Source organism: Eulemur rufifrons, chromosome 6 (assembly GCF_041146395.1).
Source record: "Eulemur rufifrons isolate Redbay chromosome 6, OSU_ERuf_1, whole genome shotgun sequence".
Classification (NCBI taxonomy): Eukaryota; Metazoa; Chordata; class Mammalia; order Primates; family Lemuridae; genus Eulemur; species Eulemur rufifrons.
Window position 1 is genome coordinate 80,333,372 of NC_090988.1, and position 19,934 is coordinate 80,353,305.

The 19,934-nt window shown below is 34.6% G+C and overlaps 1 protein-coding gene across 2 annotated transcripts in view; it reads left to right on the top strand.

The window, feature by feature from the left end:
* PDHX (pyruvate dehydrogenase complex component X) overlaps positions 1-14,774 on the top strand; it is a 69,161-nt gene extending 54,387 nt beyond the window's left edge. The window contains exons 8-11 of one of the 2 annotated variants that reach the window (XM_069469807.1): positions 1,832-1,890; positions 5,068-5,226; positions 8,742-8,806; positions 13,568-14,774. In XM_069469807.1, coding sequence (XP_069325908.1) covers positions 1,832-1,890; positions 5,068-5,226; positions 8,742-8,806; positions 13,568-13,826 — 542 coding nt within the window. In that variant the 3' untranslated portion in view covers positions 13,827-14,774. The remainder of the gene's footprint in view (positions 1-1,831; positions 1,891-5,067; positions 5,227-8,741; positions 8,807-13,567) is intronic. The other variant, XM_069469810.1, reaches the window with a different exon arrangement.
* Positions 14,775-19,934: the final 5,160 nt, after the last annotated feature.

Sequence of the window (19,934 nt, forward strand, 5' to 3'; positions counted from 1 at the left end):
TATGTATCTTCATTGCACACTTTGCGTTTGTAACATAACATGCAAGTGAAAATGTCTGATATTCCCTTATAAACTGTCTCCTACTCAATAAATGTCATCAATGTTTCCTTTCAGTATATTTGAACTTTTTCATAATAAGGAGTTAAAAGTAAAGGAATTTGAAAAGAAAACTCCTTTACACGTGTTAAAGTTGAAGGTGTCTATTAGCCATGTAAGTAGAAATGTCATGTGAGAAGTTACATGTACAAGTCTGAAGCTCCAATACATCAGGATTAGAGGTAGAATTTGGAAGAGGAGTCATTATAAATAGTATCAAAACCTTGAAACTGAAAGTTTCAGACTGGGGAGATACCAACATTGAGAGGAAGGGACTGAAAATGAGTGAGTGGGCAGAGTGGAAGAAAACCAGGAGAGTATAGTGACACAGGAGCCAGGAAGAGAAAGAGTTTTTAGTCAACATGAGAATTTTAGAGTAGATGAAGACAATTTTATGTGAGGACTGTGGACTTAGGCGGTAGGTTTGGGGGTCATCAGCTGGTGGGTTGTTTTGGAAATCTTCACTGTGGATACCTGTGGATAGTATAATAGATACAGTGACAAGGAGGCTAAGGGAGCCATCACTGAGTTCCTAAAATACTATGTCCACATATGTGAATTTGTGCAGACCAGATCTTTTGTATATGGTTATCATTAACAGTCTCTAAGCTCTGGAAATTCATTTATATTTCTACTCCTAAAGGGGTTTTAAACAAACAAACAAAAATGTTTATGTATTTCTGGAAATCGAAATTAGAAGGGCCGTGATACTAAGCAGCTGATGGTTACCATGACAGTGTGACAGTATTTAGGAAGTCTCCAGCATGCCTTTGGAATGAGCTGCCATTCACGTAAAATTCCATAATACTGTAGTAATAGGGTATGTGTTTCTTGCGACATACCATGAACTAGATCTTGATCTTAAAGTCTTTTTCTAGAAGATTTTACAAGAAAGAATCCAGTGGGTTTACATTTTCCAACACTTTCATACCCACAGGCAGAAGCAAAGGTATAAATCAAATGCTTTAGTTATGATCAGCTCTGTTGGAAGTGTGGGGATCCCAGCTTTATCCTAAAATTATTATGTATACAGGAAAGAAATTAATTCAAATGCATTCACCATGAACTAGACAGAGAACTTCATTTTATTTCTTGCACTAGGACCTGTGCCAGCATTGCTTCATCTTTGGCATTTGTTATATCCTGTTTTGTTAAGTAAAAGCAGTTCTTGTTTAATGTAGTGGTCTTAAATTTTTTCCATATACACCCCATTAGTAAAAAAAATTTTTGAACATTCTTCCTATGTATATGTGTATAATTGTTTATATAAAGTATCTACATGTACCACTGTTCTGATATAATCAACACATTATAAAGCTTATAGAAAATAAGGACATCTGAAAAGGAGGAGAAAAAATGAATCATCCTGGCTTCACACACTGCAGAGACCATTTATCTTTTTAGAGACACAGGAGTTGGTTCTTTTTTTTTTTTTCTCCTATTATGCTTGTAGTATATCCTTCAAGTTCTCATGTATGATATCTGAGCAATTTTTTAAAATTGTAGTCAAGGCCTAGAAGTAAACTTACTTATTCATGGTTAAATATTATTTATCCAGGGCCTCATATAATGCAAGTTTTTCTAATCAGGGGAACCTTATTGATAAAGCAAACAAAAACCTGTAATATTTTTCATCTTTGTTTGCCATTGTATTCCATAATTTACAAGTTTGAAATCATAATGATCAGGGTTAAAGTTATGAGTACTAATTTTACTGTACTAATTTTTCTTTCAGATGACATTAAAGTATCAGTGAATGATTTTATCATCAAGGCAGCAGCTGTTACCCTTAAAGTAAGTAGCAAAGCCCAAATAATTTTGTCTTCTAAAGGAGTTTCATGTCTTGGAATTTTTATAATGAGAAATAGAACTCTTATTTTTAAGTCACAAAAATTTCATAATTTGCTAAAAATATTATTTCATTTCCCTTGTTTTGCAGATGAAGAAACTGTAAATCAAAAGGGCTCACAACTAATTATAGCAGAATAGAAACCATTTATTCAACAAATACGAACTGATCCCCTATCTTATGCTAAATACATTATGGGCATTAAAGATATAGCAGTAAGCAAAATCCTGCATGATTTCTGCTCTAACAGGGCTTATGTTTTCATCAGAGGAGACAAGCATATGTCAGATGATAAAAGGGCTGAGGAGCAAAAGGAAGCAGAGTAAGGGGACAGAGTAACTGAGGGTGCCTTTTTTGAGCATTCCACACAGAGAGACCCATAAGCACCAAGGCTGTGAGGAGTGGCTTGTGTTGTCCACAGGCGTGGTGCTGAGGGTGTAGCATGCCTAGAGTGAACTTAGTGAGAGTGGAGAGGGTAGGGGGAGAAGTTTTGTAAAAAGTGGAGGAGAAGAAGAAGGGGACCAAAGTACATGAGGGTTGGCCGTGATGGGAACAGGGATCTTATTATGAATGAGAAAGAAGCCCGTGGAGGGTTTTGAGCAAAGGACAAACATGATCTGACTTACACTTTAAAAAGAAAAAGGAGAGACTGTTCTGGGCGCTTCGGGAAATATAGCCTGTGGAGAGGCAAGGGTGGAAGCAGTGAGCTCCCTACGAGACTGTAGAAGACGACAGTGGCTTGGACAAAGGTGGTGGCAGTGGAGCTGGGGTGAAGTAGAGATTTTGGTTCCATTTCAAGGTAGAGCCAGCAGTATCTGCTGATGAGTTGGATGTGAGGTATGAGAGAACGAAGACCAAAGATTCGGGCCCAAGCAATGGGAGGAATGGAGTTTTCCATGTACTAAGATTAGGAAAGGTAGGAAAGGAGCAGGTTTGAAGTGAGGAATGTAGAGTTTGGTTTTGGATGTGTTAAGTTTGAGGAGCCGAAGAGATGTCCCAGTGGAGGTGACAGAAAGGCAGGTGAACATGAGCCTGCAGTTCAGTGGAGGTGTGTCTGGCCAGAGATGTAAATCTTCTAGAACCCAGGCTTCACACCTTCCTGCTCAGCACCAGTTTTCATTGTGCCTTCTTTCTGTAATGAAGCTGTTTTCTGGGATTGCTGCTTGTTAACAGTACTGTATTTAAAGTACATTTATAATGAACTTATTTTTATATCTTGAAAAATATGTTAATACAGAACTTGAAAGGCATGCATCTAATTGTTCATATGACTTTTCTCTTTTGACCAAAGATTTTGAATTATATTAAATATTTTCTAATTGTGAAGCATTTTTATGTTCCTTAAATGAATCTCTAGTGGTCATAAGCTATTTGTTAATATTTCATTGCATAATTTTGTAAACAGAACCATATGTAAATGCAATTTAAATTTTGTACTAGCTTTATCAGGCCTTTTTTATCATTGGTTTTATTAAATTTAATTGGATTATTTTTTTCTTTTCCTTTTTCTGTGCTCATTTCAGTATTATATAAGGATTTTTATTTCTTGTGGTTTTATAGAATTCACCAGTAAAAATACCTGAACTTAGTTTTATTTTGAAGAGGGAATCTTAGCAACTTTCTCATGTTTTCCCCATAATTACGGATTTAATTTTCAGCTTTTTCTTGAATCAATTTTGGAAGCTTATATTCTCCCAGAAAATCACTCATGTCATCTAGATTCCCGAACTTATTAGCCCAGAGTCATTTAAATTTCTTTCTTATAGTTCCTTTAATGTACTCAGAGCCTGGGGCTGTTCTAAACTCTGTCTTGCTCCTGTTGCCTATTTATGCGCTTGATTTACATTGTTTTGTTATGTATCTTCCTTCATTTCCTTAGGTTCTTTTTGGTTGGAAATATTTAGTTAGAAAACTTGAATGTGTAATTTATTCTAATCCTTTTTTTATCAATAAGAAAGTGTAAGATTATGGATTTTTCTTTGAATACAACTTAATACGTGTCCCATGGGTTTTTGTTACATAGTTTTGTAATTAAATTTATTTGCCAGATATTCTTTATTTGTAAGCTTTTTTGTTTGCTGTTTTTTATTTTTTGTGCCTCTTTTACTTTAGTGTTGTCTGTGAATAATTTAAAATCTACTGAGGGGTTGGGACTTAATTTATTCAACATAGTGATATTGCTGAGTGAATGAAGGAGCTGATCCTTGAAAGGTGGGAAAAGGGAAAGAGCAAATGAAAAATGACGTGAAGGTAGTTCCAAAATGGAAATGAGCATGGCATGACAGTGAGAAGCCTGAGTAAAGTGGAAAATTCCTCTTGGGGGAGTGGTCACAAGTAAAATGACATAGGTAGAGTGGAATCCAACTGAGTATTGCCATGTTTAAATGGCATGCTGGGAGGACTGTATCTTTTTCTGTAGAAAGTAAAGAATTTTTGAGAAGAGAAATTCCTTTTTTATTTCTATTTTTTGGCATCACCTTCACCTGTGATATTTGGTAATATTATTAATGCACACTGTTTCCAGGCATTTAGTCATTTTGTCCATTTTTTTATCCTTAGTATAGTTTGTATGTTAAATGTATGTATGCTCATACATGGTATATGTCGTGTTTATGAAGCTTTAAGAAATCTCTTTTTAAATAGAGAAGTCGTTTACTGAGGGCCTGCTAATATATATCACGGTGCTGGGCTAGAAAGTCAGACTTCCTTCATGCGAAAGGAATAATGTAGCTGAATATCACTGCCCTTTTCCAACACCCTCAAAATCATACTGGTCATCGTATGAGGCAGGAAGTATATATAACAAACATTAAATGCCTTCTAGCAATCATATTTAACAAAGAAGGCCTTTTCTTTTTTACCATGGCATAAAGAGATCAAAACATGTATATCATCAGAATTTCCTCTTTAAGCTTACTTCAAAAAGGTGATGTGTTTATTCTTCTCAGACATAAAAGATAATTGACGCAGAAATCCAAACCATTTTTTCCAACCAAATCTATATTTACTTCCTTCTGTCTAGATATAGTCACTTTGAAAAATGCATAATAATTTTAGTTATTTTTCTGTAACCACCTTGGTCTGAAGCTACCTCTTTAATAATGTGTTTTTTCTATTTCTAGCAAATGCCAGATGTTAATGTAAGCTGGGATGGAGAGGGCCCAAAGCAGCTGCCCTTTATTGACATTTCAGTGGCTGTGGCAACAGATAAAGGTTTAATTACACCAATCATAAAAGACGCTGCTGCTAAGGGTATACGGGAAATCGCTGACTCTGTAAAGGTATGTCTTAAGAAATACTGTGCTTTCAAAATGTGACAATATACTTCCAGGTAATTACTTTGTGATAAAGTTTTGACATGATCTGGTCACACTGTGATTTTCAGGAGAATTATTTCAAGTGATTGTTACCTCTATATAGGTTTTTGCTTTTATCCAGGTATTCAAAAATTTAGAAATAACATACAGGTAAATTAGGAAATAACTTCATTTAAGTTAAAGACATGCTTTATTTGCCAAAGTCCAGAATCAACCCTGAAGATGCTATTTCAGATGGATTTTAAAATTGAAGTAAAGCTGAAACTATATTTTTATTAAAGTGGTAATAAATAGATCATAGTGTTTTGGGGTTTTTTTGTTTGTTTGTTTGTTTGTTTGTTTGTTTTTTTAGTGAGACAGAGTCTCAGTTGCCCAATTAGAGTGAAGTGGCATGTGATCATAGCTCACTGCAACCTCAAATTCCTAGGCTCGAGATCCTCCTGCCTCAGCCTCCCAAGTCGCTGGGACTCCAGCCTGGCTAAATTTTTTCTATTTTTATTAGAGACGGGGTCTTGCTCTTGCTCACGCTGGTCTGAAACTCCTGGCCTCAGCCTCCCAGAGTGCTAGGATTACAGGCATGAGCTATCTACTATACCCGACCAACCTCAGTGTTAATAACATTTTATTTTATTTTATTTTTTTTATTTTTTTATTTTTTTGTTGTTGTTGTTGTTGTTGTTGAGACAGAGTCTCACTTTGTTGCCCAGGCTAGAGTGAGTGCCGTGGCGTCAGCTTAGCTCACAGCAACATCAGACTCCTCGGCTTAAGCGATCCTACTGCCTCAGCCTCCCGAGTAGCTGGGACTACAGGCATGCGCCACTATGCCCGGCTAATTTTTTCTATATAGATTTTTTTTTTAGTTGTCCATATAATGTCTTTCTATTTTTAGTAGAGACGCGGTCTCGCTCTTGCTCAGGCTGGTCTCGAACTCCTGACCTCGAGCGATCCACCCGCCTCGGCCTCCCAGAGTGCTAGGATTACAGGCGTGAGCCACCGCGCCCAGCAACATTTTATTTTTAAAAGAAAAGTTCATTCATTTCCTCTCTAAAATTGAGACCATTAAAAATACCTAGCATTCCAGAGGCAAGATACTTTTATTTTTTCTGGGTTTCTTGAAAAGCAATTTTTTAGCTCCAATATGGAGGAATCTGATTTCACCAAAAAATAGCACATTGAATAGGCAGGAACACAGGCAGTAGGTCAGCTTTGATAGCCTCAGTAATTTCCATGAATATCTTTTGACAGAAGTATCACAGGTCTTGAAATACTTGCATTGAAAATTTCAGATTCATTTGGGCAAGTGATTTCTTTTTCCATTTTCCAAGGACCTGTTATATGTATAGTGGTAGGACAAATTATAAGGGAAATAAAAGTAACTTTGGGAAACTGACAGTATATAGATGCATAGACCTACTTGCCCAAAATAAATAAAGGAATGCAAATTAATCTGGTTTTAAAAGCATACCTGTAAATATTGTTTACTTGGAATTTTAGAGTTAGATATAATTAAGATGAAACTAGTAGAATTGACATTTTTAGGTCTTTCTTCACTCTTTGAAAAGATTTGCAGAGTGTGTTTGTATAAATAAAAATGTAACTATTTTTCTTAATGCAAAAGTGATGTCAATTTAAAAGTCAAAGTAAAAGATTGGTTTACTGGGATAAATAGTACATGCCCTGTGTTCATCAAGAGACTTAGATCTAATGGTATTCTTAATTCTTCATTAATTATAACAGTTTTAAAAGGCAGAGCAAAGTTTACCTTGTAAGTACTCAGTAATTTTTTTGATTGAATTAGCAAGGTGTGTGATATAGAAATATTTGCTAGTCTTCTTTTATTATATCCTTTCAGTTGGATGCTCCAGGTAACATGTACTTAGATTTTTAAGTTCACATTTCCAGGAGATCCCAGTAAAAATTACAAATTTTCAGAGCCAACAATCCTCCTCACTCTATACTTATTTCAAACTCCAATTAGAGTTCATTGACAGGACTATCCAGCTGATATATTTAGGGTCTACAGAGATTTTTTTCTTTTTCTTTTTTTTTTTTTTAAGTATAGTATCAGTGCTTGAAATTTCATCCATAAAATAAATTTCACTTTTTTATTTATTCCAGCCTGGTAATTCATCAGGATATATCGAGATCATATGCCTTTAAAACAATGCCTTTCAAAGTTCATATATGTGTCTGTTTAAATCATGTGAATAATTATGTTGCTTAAGGCAGGAAAAATACATTTGTAGATCGTTCTCTCTACTTCTCATATTCCAAGAACTATACAAATAATTTTATAAGTAACTATATCCAAATAGTATAAATCTATAATTGCGTTTCAGTTGCCAGTAAGTCACAGTAATGTGTTGAGATCATTTTTTAGATTTTTGAAGAATATTTTAGTTTTCAAAAATTAAAGCATCTGTGGTTTAAAATTAAATAGGTATCAAATCTCATGAATTAATTTATAATTTTTTATATATGATAATTCAAGCACTGTTCCCTTGGTTTTGAAGCACTGAAAAATAAAGATTAATAGAAATGTGGTTAATTCCAAGTATAAGTGAGAGGAAATTTTAACTACTTTTCTTATAACCAGTCTCAGTGTCATCTGTCTTTCCCTCTGTAAGTTTTTAGAAACTGATATTGTCAAGAGTGATGTATGAAACTACTAATTCTTATATTCCTTGTGGGCAATGTAAATAGACTAGCTCATTTCAGGAAATGTTTTAGCTATAGTATCAAGAACCAAAAAAAAATCCATTCTCTAGGGCACTGTAATTCTACTTCTGAAAATTATTGTGAAATAATTCAAAAGAAACCAGTTTATAATAAGAAAATGACTAAATTATGGCAGATGCATTCTTTAGAATGTTAAGCAAATTTTAAAAAATCATTTATAAAGACTAACAACACAAGGTAAATATTAATATAATATGGAGAAATGAAATATAAAATTCTATTTTTTTTTCCATTATCTGAGGTTTTGCACATATGTTGTGGATAAAGATGAAGCAACCTTTGAAAGATGATGAGTGATATATTGGTTGTGGGATTGTGGGTATGCTACTTTGGTTGCCATTGGATAATTTATTTAAAACCTCCTAGATTGACAAGAATGGCTTCTTATATTTTATCTTAAAAGAAAAAAAATTATAGGCAAAATAGAAAATTGCATTATGTATACAGAAAACACTAAAGCATTCTATATAGTAATGGTGCACAGGGTAATGCCAATATTTGAAAAATTTTTAAAGGAAAGTGATTTTTCTAGAGTTTTGATTAACATCTTTAGCTTCTTGTATTATCTGTGCTTTAACTTGTTTGTTCTTATAATTGTATTAACTTTTTATGTAATGTCTTATAAAGTCAAATCAAGGCATATCAGAGATGAGAGTACCATGTACAAATATTTCCAGTGACAAGATCAACTGTATATTGTTGGGTTGTCATGTCTGATGTTCCGTTTGTATTTTTCTCAGGTACTGTCAAAGAAAGCAAGAGATGGAAAATTGTTACCTGAAGAATACCAAGGAGGATCTTTCAGGTAAGTTTTTTTTGTGTGGCTATTGATTTCCGCCCCCAAAATATCATGGGGGTACAAATGTTTTGGGTTACTTGGATCGCTTCTGTAATACTTGAGTCAGAGTTATAGGTGTGCCATCACCCAGATAGTGTTCATTATACCCCTTAGGTAGGTTTTCGCCCATGTCCTCCGCCCCCCTCCACTCTGCTTGATTTCCACTGAGTTTTACTTCCCTCTGTGCACAGGTGTGCTCATCGGTTAGTTCCAATTTAATAGTGAGTGCATGTGGTGTATGTTTTTCCATTCTTTAGATACTTTGCTTAGGATATGGTCCCCAGTTCCATCCAAATTATTACAAAAGGCATTAATTCATCCTTCTTCATGGCTCAGTAGCAGTCCATGGTATACATATACCAAACTCTGCTAGTCCACTCATGAGTTGATGAACACTTGGGTTGGTTCCTTATCTTTGCAACTGTGAATTGTGCTGCAGTAAACATTCGAGTGCAAGTGTCTTTTTGGTTTAATGACTTCTTTTCCTTTGCGTAAATACTCAGTAGTGGGATTATTGCATCAAGTGGTAGGTCTACTTTTAGTTCTTTGAGGAATCTCCATACTATTTTCCATAGAGGTTGTACTAATTTGCAGTCCCATCAACAGTGTATAAGCGTTCATTTCTTTCTGCATCCCCACCAGCATCTGTTGTTTTTGGACTTTTTAATATATGTCATCCTAGCAGGAGTAAGGTGATATCTCATTGTGGTTTTAATTTGCATTTCCCTGATGATTGGTGACACTGAGCATTTTTTCATATGTTTATTGGTCATTTGTCTGTGAAACACTGAGGAACAAAATTGCAGATGACACAAATGGAAAAACATCATAATCATGAATCGGTAGAATCCACATTGTTAAAATGTCCATACTGCCCAAAGTGATTTACAGATTCATTGCAATCCCCATCAAAATACCAATGTCATATGTCACAGATCTAGAAAAAATAATTCTACGCTTCGTTTAGAACCAGAAAAGAGCCTGAATAGCCAAAGCAATCTTAAGCAAAAAGAACAAATCTGGAAGCATCACATTAACAGACTTCATATTATACCAGACTATTATACAAGACTATAGTAACCAAAACAGCATGGTGTTGGCACAAAAATAGAGATATAAACCAATCGAACAGAATAGAGAACCGAGATATAAACCATCCACATACAGCCAACTGATCTTTGACAAAGCAGGCAATAATATACACTGGGGAAAAGAATCCCTATTCAATAAATGGTGCTGGGAAAATTAAATAGCCACATGTAGAAAAATGAAACAGGATTCATGTCTGTCACCACTCACAAGAATTAATTCAAGGTGGATAAAAGACTTACATGTGTGGGGCATGAAACCATAGGAATTCTGGAAGAAAATGTTGGAAAACCTCTTCTAGATACTGGCCTGGGCAAAGAATTTATGAAGAAGACCCTAATGGCAATCACAGCAACAACAAAAACAAATAAATGGGACTTGATTAAATTAAAAGTCTTCTGCACAGTTAAGGAAATAATCAACAGAGCAAATAGACAACCTTCAGAATGGGAGAAAATATTTGCAAGCTATATATCCAATAAAGGGCTAATAACCAGAATCTACAAAGAACTCAAGCAAATCAGCAAGGAAAAAAACAACCCCATTAAAAAGTGGGCAAAAGATGTGAACAGAATATTTTCAAAATAAGATAGACAAATGACCAATAAACATATGAAAAAATGCTCAATGTCAGTAAACATCAGGTAAATTTAAACTCTTAATTATCAGTAGCATCAGACAGATAAATGAGACATTAATTCTGTGTCAACCTGTTTCATTTATTTTTCTGAAATAGTTTTTAAATGTAAGCTAAATATCACATACTTTATTTAGACAACAGAACATATGAAAATATTCTTGAGACTAGTCAGGCTAGTTATATCAAAGGTAGTAGGAACCCATTAGTGTTGAACAGAACATCATTTGAATGGACATTAACTAGCATGTTTTGACATTCAGGTTCTTAAACTTTTATTTTTTAAATAAATCTATAAGCACAATAGATTGTAAACCTTAACTATTTTCTATTTGTGTTATCTTTCTTAGTTATTATCAGCTCTATTTTCAAGTTTAACTTATGTACAGTAAAGTGCACTGAGTATAGCTTAAATTTTTGACAAAAAAAATGTGTAGCCACCCAAAGCAAGATAGAAAATATTACCAGCATCCCAGAAGCCTCCCTTTACCCTTCCTAATCATCACACCCCTCAAAAGTTGCCACTGTTCTGAAAATGATCACTGTAGACTTGTTTGCTGGTTTTAATCTTTATATAAATATTATGTATTCTTTAGTATCTGACCCCTCCCCCTGCGTTATTGTCTGTGACATTATATTGTTATGCAAAGCAGCCATTTATTTGCTATTGTTGCAATATATGCTATTGGATAAATATATCAGAATCCATTTTACTGTTGTTGGGCGTGTGGCTCGTTTCCAGTTTGGCACCATTACAAATAATGGTGCTATGAACATTCTTATATTAGTGTCTCGTGGTGAACATAGGTACTTTTTTGTTGTTGTTGTATAGACCTAAAAGTAGAATTGCTAGGTTAAAAGCTCTAATAGATACTATCAAACAATTTTCCAAAATGGTTATACAAATTTACATTTCCATCAACAATGCATGAGAAATCACATTGCTCCACATTCTTGCCAACATATAGTAATGTTAGGTTTTAAATTTTAATAATTTTGGGGGTGTGTAGTGGTACTCTGTGGTCGGGGAAATGCAAATTAATGATATTATATACTTTCTCATTTATTAGCCATTTGGATATCTAGTAACTCATCAGGTAAAGTACCTTTTGAAATCTTGTGTCCATTTAAAAAAGTTATTCATAGGATTCCTTATTCCCAGATACACAGACATTGATAGGCTATATATTATTTCAAATACCTTCTCCACTCTGTGGCTTACCTTTGGGACTCTCTTGGTGATGTTTTTTAATGAAAGAAGTTCTGAATTTTAATGAATTAATATTTATCAGTATTTTTCTTCATAGTTGGTACTATTTGTTTTCTGCTAGGAATTTTTTATGTCCCAGAATCATGAAGTTACTCTTCTGTCTTATCTTCTAGAAGCATTCTAACTTTACTTTGCATGTGTAGATCACAATTCATCTAAAATTGGGTTTTGTGTATAATGTGAAGGTCAAGATTCTCAGTTTTTCCCCTGTATGGATGTTAACACAGCATCATATTGAAAAAGATTTCTTCTGTTCATAACATTGAGAAGATGACCATATATATGTTTGTCTGGTTCTGTGTTCTCTTTTTTTCCACTGGTCTGTTTGTCCCTTGTTTACTGCCACCAAGCTGTAACTCTTGATACCTGGTAATGAAAGTCTTCTGATTTTGTTCATCCTCAAAATTGCATTCTGGCTCTTCGTATTTCCAAATAAATTTTAAAATTAATTTATCATTTTTCACACATACATACTGCCTTGCTGGAATTTTGATTGGAATTGTATTAAATATTTTGACTAGTTTGAGAATTAACATCTTTACGGTATTGAGTTTTCCAGTTGATGTAGAAGTCATTGTTTATTCAGTTCTTTGATTTCTTTCAGTTTTGTAACTTTTCTGTATAGAAGTGTTGTATATGTTTCATTAGATTTATTCTTTGGCATTTGGTTTTTGATATTATAAATGCTGTTGTTTTTAAATTTCATTTTCTAATTATAGCAACTTGTATATACAGTCATGTGTCACTTAACAGGGGTATGAGAAATGCATCGTTAGGCGATTTCATTGTTGTTTGAACATCACAGGGTGTACTTACACAAACCTTGGTGGTATAGCTTACTGCACACACCTAGGCTGTATGGTATATAGCCTATTGCTCCTAGGCTACAAACCTGTACATTATGTTACTACACTGAATAGGCAATTGTAACTCAGTGGTAAATATTTAGATATCTAAACATTAAAAAGGTACAGTAAAAATGCAGTATAAAAGGTAAAAAATGGTACATCTGTATAGGGCACTTACCGTGAATGGAGCTTGCAGGACTGAAAGTTGCTCTGGGTGAGTCAGTGAGTGAGTAGTGAGGGCGTATAAAGGCCTAAGACATTACTGTAGGCTTTATAAATACTGTACATTTAGACTACACTAAATTGATAAAGAAATAATTGCCTTATGAGGACTCCAGTGTTACTAGGTGATAGGAATTTTTTAGCTCCATTATAATCTTATGAGACCACCATCGTTTATGAAATCCATTCTTATGCGGCACATGACTGTAGATACAAAACAGATTTTTACAAGGGCTGTCCAGAAAGTATCCAGCCGTGTACTATGTTGTTATATTAACAATGGCTGGATACTTTCTGGACAGCCCTTGTATATTGATCTTTTGTCTGATGTCTTGGCTAAATTACTTATTAATTTACTAGTTTATCTGTAGAGTCTTAGATTTTTCTATGTATACAGTTAATCTGTGAATAACAGTTTTTCCTTTTTTAGTCCCCATGTATTTCTTTTTCTTGCCATATTCCACTGCCTAGGAACTCCAGTTCAATGCTGAATTAATGTTTGATAGTAGATATATTTGTATGTGTGTTGCTACATGTTCTTTGGTCTTTGAGTAACTTAGTGTAAACTTCAGTCGCAGAGTTTTTAAGTAAAACTATATGCTTAAGGGAAAGGTACTTTGGTTAAGGACGTGCCACCTTCAGAGCTTTCATTTTCCCTCTAGTATTTCCAACTTGGGGATGTTTGGCATCGATGAATTCACTGCAGTGATCAACCCGCCTCAGGCCTGTATCTTGGCTGTTGGGAGATTTCGACCTGTGCTGAAGCTCACTGAGGATGAAGAGGGGAATGCCAAACTACAGCAGCGCCAGCTTATAACAGTCACAATGTCAAGTGACAGTCGAGTGGTCGATGATGAACTGGCAACCAGGTTTCTTGAAAGTTTTAAAGCCAACCTAGAGAATCCTATCCGACTTGCCTAGTCTTCGAAGACGAGAAGTTGGTCTTTGACTTAGTTAATTCAGTAGCTGTTACCAAGAAACATAACATTATAGAAAAACAACCAGGTATTTAAGTTTGAAGTAGATGAAATGTTTATTTATTTAAGGTGAAAGCATTTGACCCAAGTTATCTTTATTTCAACTTGGGTTTAATGGTATAGAAATAAATGATAAACTAATAAAGAGAACATTTGGTTAGTTAGATCCATTTTTAACCTCTGGTGCTGTACAAAAGGGGTATTAAAAACTAGATGTAAATCAAATTATATATTTGGCTCATTAGAGCATTTTAAAATATTTAAGAATGTATGATACATTGTAAAATAAAAAAATTGTTAGAACTCTACCTTAATTGAGTTGAAGTAAGTGGTCTTCAGAGAGATGCCCATTAATTTAGCAGTGAGACCTCACTTTTATGAGCACTGCTCTAGATATACTTGAACAATTTAATATGTACAGTTCTGGATAATAGTAAATAAATAAGGATCACATTGTACTAGGGGTTTTGGCAACATTACTGAATTTTTTATGTATATAAAGTCATATGTTTTAGAGTGGTTTCTATCAGTCTTATATTTCACTTCTGTAACACTGTGAACTTCTAAAGAGTGGAAGAATAGAATAACAGAAGCAAGAATGAAGAAAGAGATATTTCAAAAAAATTATGTAGTTTAATGAAAAACTATAGCTAAAATATGTAAACCTTTTGAAATAAACTGCTTACCTTCATCCTGAGTTGGAATATATTTAAACTGTGTTATCTTTTACCAAACATTTTAAGTTAGTTTTAACTTAAACATAAAATGTTGTTTCTTAATGTATTTTAACCAATTTTGTATTGTGCAATAAAATGTGAGATAATACAAAAATTTCTTTGATATTTTAAATGTTAGGGCACAGAAGTTTAGTTAAACTTTGAAGTAGATTAGTGTTTTTCTAGAGCATCTTAAAAGGGCCTCTACAGAAGAAAAGAATGATTTTAAAATTAGTATGACATTAGGAAAGTAACTGATAGGAAATGTAAAACTTTAGAAAGGGAGTGGAAAAGAAGACTTATGAAGCCAAACAGATGAGAACTGTCCTTTTTATTCTATTGGTAATGTGAGCTGGGTGCAGTGGCTCATGCCTGTAATCCCAGCACTTTAGGAGGCCAGAGTGGGAGAATCACAAATTAGCCAGGCATGGTAGGACGCATGTGTAATCCCAGCAATTCCAGAGGCTGAGGCAGGAGGATCTCTTGAGCCCAGGAGTGCAAAGTTGCAGTGAGCTGTGATCAGCCCACTAAGCTCCAGTCTGGGTGACAGCGTAAAAACCCTGCCTCTTAAAAAAAAAACATAATATGAAATTTTCACCAATCATTATAAAGGTCAGAAGAGCTTATTTCTCTCTTTTGGCAACTCTGCCATAACTGGCAAGATAACTATTTAAATTGGATGGTAATGAATGATAATTTAATTAACTAGTCACAGAAAGAGTCCTGTTAGCGTCAGCTGACATGCATCACCAGAAGACACACTATATGGTGCAAGTTGTGTGGTACGGCATGATGAACTATAAGCCCTGACAAAAGAGCCTTCTAAAGTCATTAGTGCCCCAATGTAGCAATTGGTAAGAAATCCAATTACTCAGTTTTAACAAGCCATTTTTTAAAAAGTCTTCAGAACTTTTGTCATATTCACAGTTATACTGAAAATTATTTTTTTCTTTTTTTATATCTAGTGTTAGAGAATATACTGAAAATTATAACCAATGCTATTTTCAAAATAATTTTTATGAGTTACATTATTTTCAAGGTCGGTTTTAACTGAAATTATTTGAGTTTTTTCCCAAATAATTTTTATATCTGAGGAATAGAACATGAGACAGCCGTAAAGAAGCCCTGCCTTAGGGCTGTTTTCCATGGACTGTCATATAGAAACAGTAGTGCGTCTGTTTCCCTCTAGGTGAGATGGGCGTTGTTGGCCGCCCCAGCCTGCCTCAGAGTTGTGAGCCGCACAGGAGAAATGGCTGTATAGATTTAAGACATTTTAATTCTTCATGGATATCACAGCGGGCCTTTCCATGTAATCAGCTGATTCTCCTAGTTTGACTTCGCCGCTTTTGGTACAAATGCTTGTTCATTCTGACTAAAAGTATTTTCTCTAATATTTCTATACCAATTAGGCTCCTATAAGGAAGTTTTCATTTCTAAAAGGTATTCTGCTGTACTGCGAGATCGAAGAATAACACTGATGCGGGAAAGGAGTAGGTATACTTGGTTTGAACTGTGTGCTGCATTCGCAGGCCTCTTCCACGTTGTGCTACTGATTTATTTGTAATGGATATCACACTGAGCGATTATAAAAAATGAAATTTTGTGTCTGGTCATCTTTTTTTCTCATTTAAACAGGGCAAATAACTAAAATGTTGGGAAGACTTCTAAGGAAAAAAAAACACATACTCCAGTGATCACTAGGATATCATGAAAATATCAATAAATATTAGAATTTATAAGTCAAAAGGGCTCTTATTCTCCCCGATTGTTGCAATTTTTAGTTGACATTTACACACACAGTTGGTTCACTGTTTTGTGCTAGATTAAAGTCATTGGTATACTGCTAGCCAAACTCCTTTGTTTGAGACGTTACTAAGAAATTTATATATACTGTTACAGGTTATTTTATAGAGTCAAATGGAACTTACTACTTTTAGATTTTTTTCATTTTATTTTTTTCACTTGAGACTTAATTTTACACTAAATTGTGTAGGCCAGCTATATGGGCATTTTGCTAAAAGTAAAACTAGTTCTTAGCCTTTCATTGACAGATAGGTGGTGCTGTGAGCTGATATATTGTAGTGTTAGTGTGGGAAAAAAATAAAACGTTATTTAAATCTTAGTTTTCAAGGAAAGTTTGTCCTCATTACACATTGTGTCATGATGGACTTTGTCTCAGGTGAAGTAAAGGAATGAAAGAACCAAGTGTGTAGCAGGTAAGAGTTAACCATTAATTTAATTATGATGCTCTTCATGGGAAACTTTTGCAGATTTTTGAAGAAGTAACAGTGGAGATTTACTTTAATGCTAGTCTGGCCATAATGCAAGTAGGTCGAAATAGAGAGGACAGCAGTCATCAAGGGACAGCTGGAACATTTTGCTGTGATGAAAGCATGAGTTGATGAGGATCTGCACTGGGTCAGTGTCTTTAAAGAAGGGGGAAAATGAGTAATATTCAACATGTCAGCATGCTGTGGTGTCTTACAAATATATGGGGTGGGTGTGTTCAATAATGCAGCAACAATGATATAATTTTCCATCTAAAACAATCCTCCGTGGCTCATGTTCACCAATGTCAAAAGGAGTAAGATTCTGATAATTTATGTACAGCAAATGGTTTATTTCAGTAGACATTTAAACTTTTTATAAGTGGAAAAAGCAATAATCTGATAAAATTATTTTAAATAGTTTTATATTAAAAATTTTTTTCCTAGGGTCTCCATTGGTTTTAGGAGGTGGGGGCAGGCAGGATGAGAAGGAAGGTATGTTTTCTTTAGATTTGTAATATTGAAGGCACCATTTAATTGAAATGATAAGGTATGAAGATAATTAGCATCTCTTAGTAGCAGTCTTGTGTTTCTTTGATCATACAAAGTTTATTTTCACATTTTATCTCATATCTTCTTTTTTTTTTTTTTTTGCAACAAGTCCAAGCAGTCTTTTTCTTCCTGGGAGAGTAAATGTTTTGTAAACCTGTTAATTTAACCTTTATTGTATGATATATACTATTAAGGGAAGCATGAGTTTTCATTAAAAGAGAAATTTTTAGCAAAATCATTAATTAGCTGTGATTTGCCTTTTTTCACACCTAAAATATGTTTTGAAATTTCTTAGTTTATGAAATTCTTTATTAGTCCTATCACTGAAAGGTAGGTCTGGATAAGGCTGTTGTGAACAAATGAAATAACATTGGTCATAGCATTTTATGAAGTATTAACATTATGTAAGACACTAAATTTTTAATATAAATTGCACTTAGTGCAATCATCAGTCTGTTTGATAGAGAATGCTATTTATCAGGAACCTGTAGTATGGTACTTAATAAATTACCATCCTTCCCAATAGAACTACTGGTCATTGGTACATACTTTGTTTCCCATGTTTGCATGCTTTTAAAATGAAGAGTACTTTAAGCCTAGTTCAACTTTATTTATAAATGACTCTTGTCAAAAACTTTATTTCTGTGCCTCAATATTCTTCCCTTTAAAATGAGGAAACAAGAAGGAAAATCACCATAGTGGTGCTTATCTTGTTTAACTTCCTCAGTTCGGTGTGAGAGGTATGCTTGAAGATTGCAAAGTAGGATATACCTCACGCATAGAATCCCAGAGAGGACACATACAAACTCAGAGATTATATAAATTGGCCGAAGCTCAGAACTACCATAACTCGGATTTGAACCCAGATCTGTGCAGCACCAAAGTTCAAGCTCACTGCATTGCAAGATACAGCCTTCTAAGTTGTAATACTGCAGCTGAAATATAGTTCCATATGAAGAATAGTCTTTTCCACCTATAATAACTGAAGGTCCTATTCCTTAATAAAACTAATGTGTTTGCCCTATAATCACTTTTAAAATCAATTTATATTTTCTGTATAGTGGTTCTCTTTGTGCTTTTTAGGTAAAAGTATTCAGAAAGTACTCGGATTTTTTTTTTTTCCCCATTATGGGCAACTACTATTAACCTGAAATACTGAAGTGTTATGACTTGTACCTCTGAATGGAAGGTTTAGAAAAATACAAGTTTATTTTAAAAAAAAAATTAGGGGCTTAGTGCCTCTAGGAATAAAAATAAGATATAGAACATTTTACCTTTAATAGCTTTGATTCTGGTTTAAGTTCAGAAAAGTAAGTTATCTGAGTATTAATTTCAGAGGCTCCAGACTTCTATATTGATAGCCATGTAAGTCAGGTCCAATCAGCTAGAGTCTGGTAGTGGATGGTGGAGAAGTGTATTGGGTTGCCCAGGCCAGATCTGTCCGTAGTCGCAAGCGAATAGGAAGCAACCCTCCAGGGCACCGGGGAGCCTCAGCTGGGGTGCACTGAGGAGGGGTCAGGGTGCCACTGCACGCAGGAGGCCTAGAGCATGATGGGTCTGTATTGGGAAGACCACAAGAAGGTGGTCATCAAGCCAAGCTGGGATTGCCATTCTGGGCACACAGCAGCATCAAAGTGCCACCAGATGTTCTGCATTGCTGACCAGCCACGCAGCAGCAGGAACAAGCAGTGTCTACTGAGAAAACTTAACATCATGCTTGCTGTAAAGGAGAAATGCTTACAAGAATCACTTTGATTATTGTAGGGCAGGCATTGAAGGGTAAATTTGAAGCTGAGAGACAGTAAATTAATAACTGGCACAAGAGACCAACCACAGAGGCTGGGAAATAAAATGTAATCCCATCATTTGGGAATAAGATCAAATGAAAAAATAGCTTAAAATGGTATAGCAGTCTATATTAGACCTTCTTTGTTGGTAGAAATCGATATTAGACGTGTTATTTTGAAAATATTATCACTGTATTTTACCTGAATTACCTGATTTGCTGGTTGAAACATTTATTAAGATGTGAAAAAAAAGTAAAGTGTTGAAATACATTCATTTAACAGTTGTGAACATCTGTCGTGCATAGCTAACAACTCTTACCCCCAGTCAGCTTAAACCGGAGATAAGTGATATTTATGTGCAGAGTAGCAAGTTCTATAATCAAAGTGTGTGCATAGCTGAGAGGAAGCCTTCATCGAAGAGGTAACATTTTAACCAGGTTTTTGCATTGCTGGTTATAACCCTCCTTTTTTTTCTGGTTTCTCCAATTTCAGTAACCAAATATTTAGCATTCAAATATACAAGCTTGCTGGTTCATTTTTCCAAAACCTTGATTTTAGTACCTGTATATCACAACAATAACTTTAATTTCAACAAAGCTTAGAAACTTTTAGTAGGAAGGAAAGCTACTCATATGGGAGTTGCTTGGACAGAGAAAACGTTGCACCCTGCTACTTGCAAGGAAAATGTTCTTTGTCACATCATGGGGTCTAAAGAAAGGAGTAAACGTTC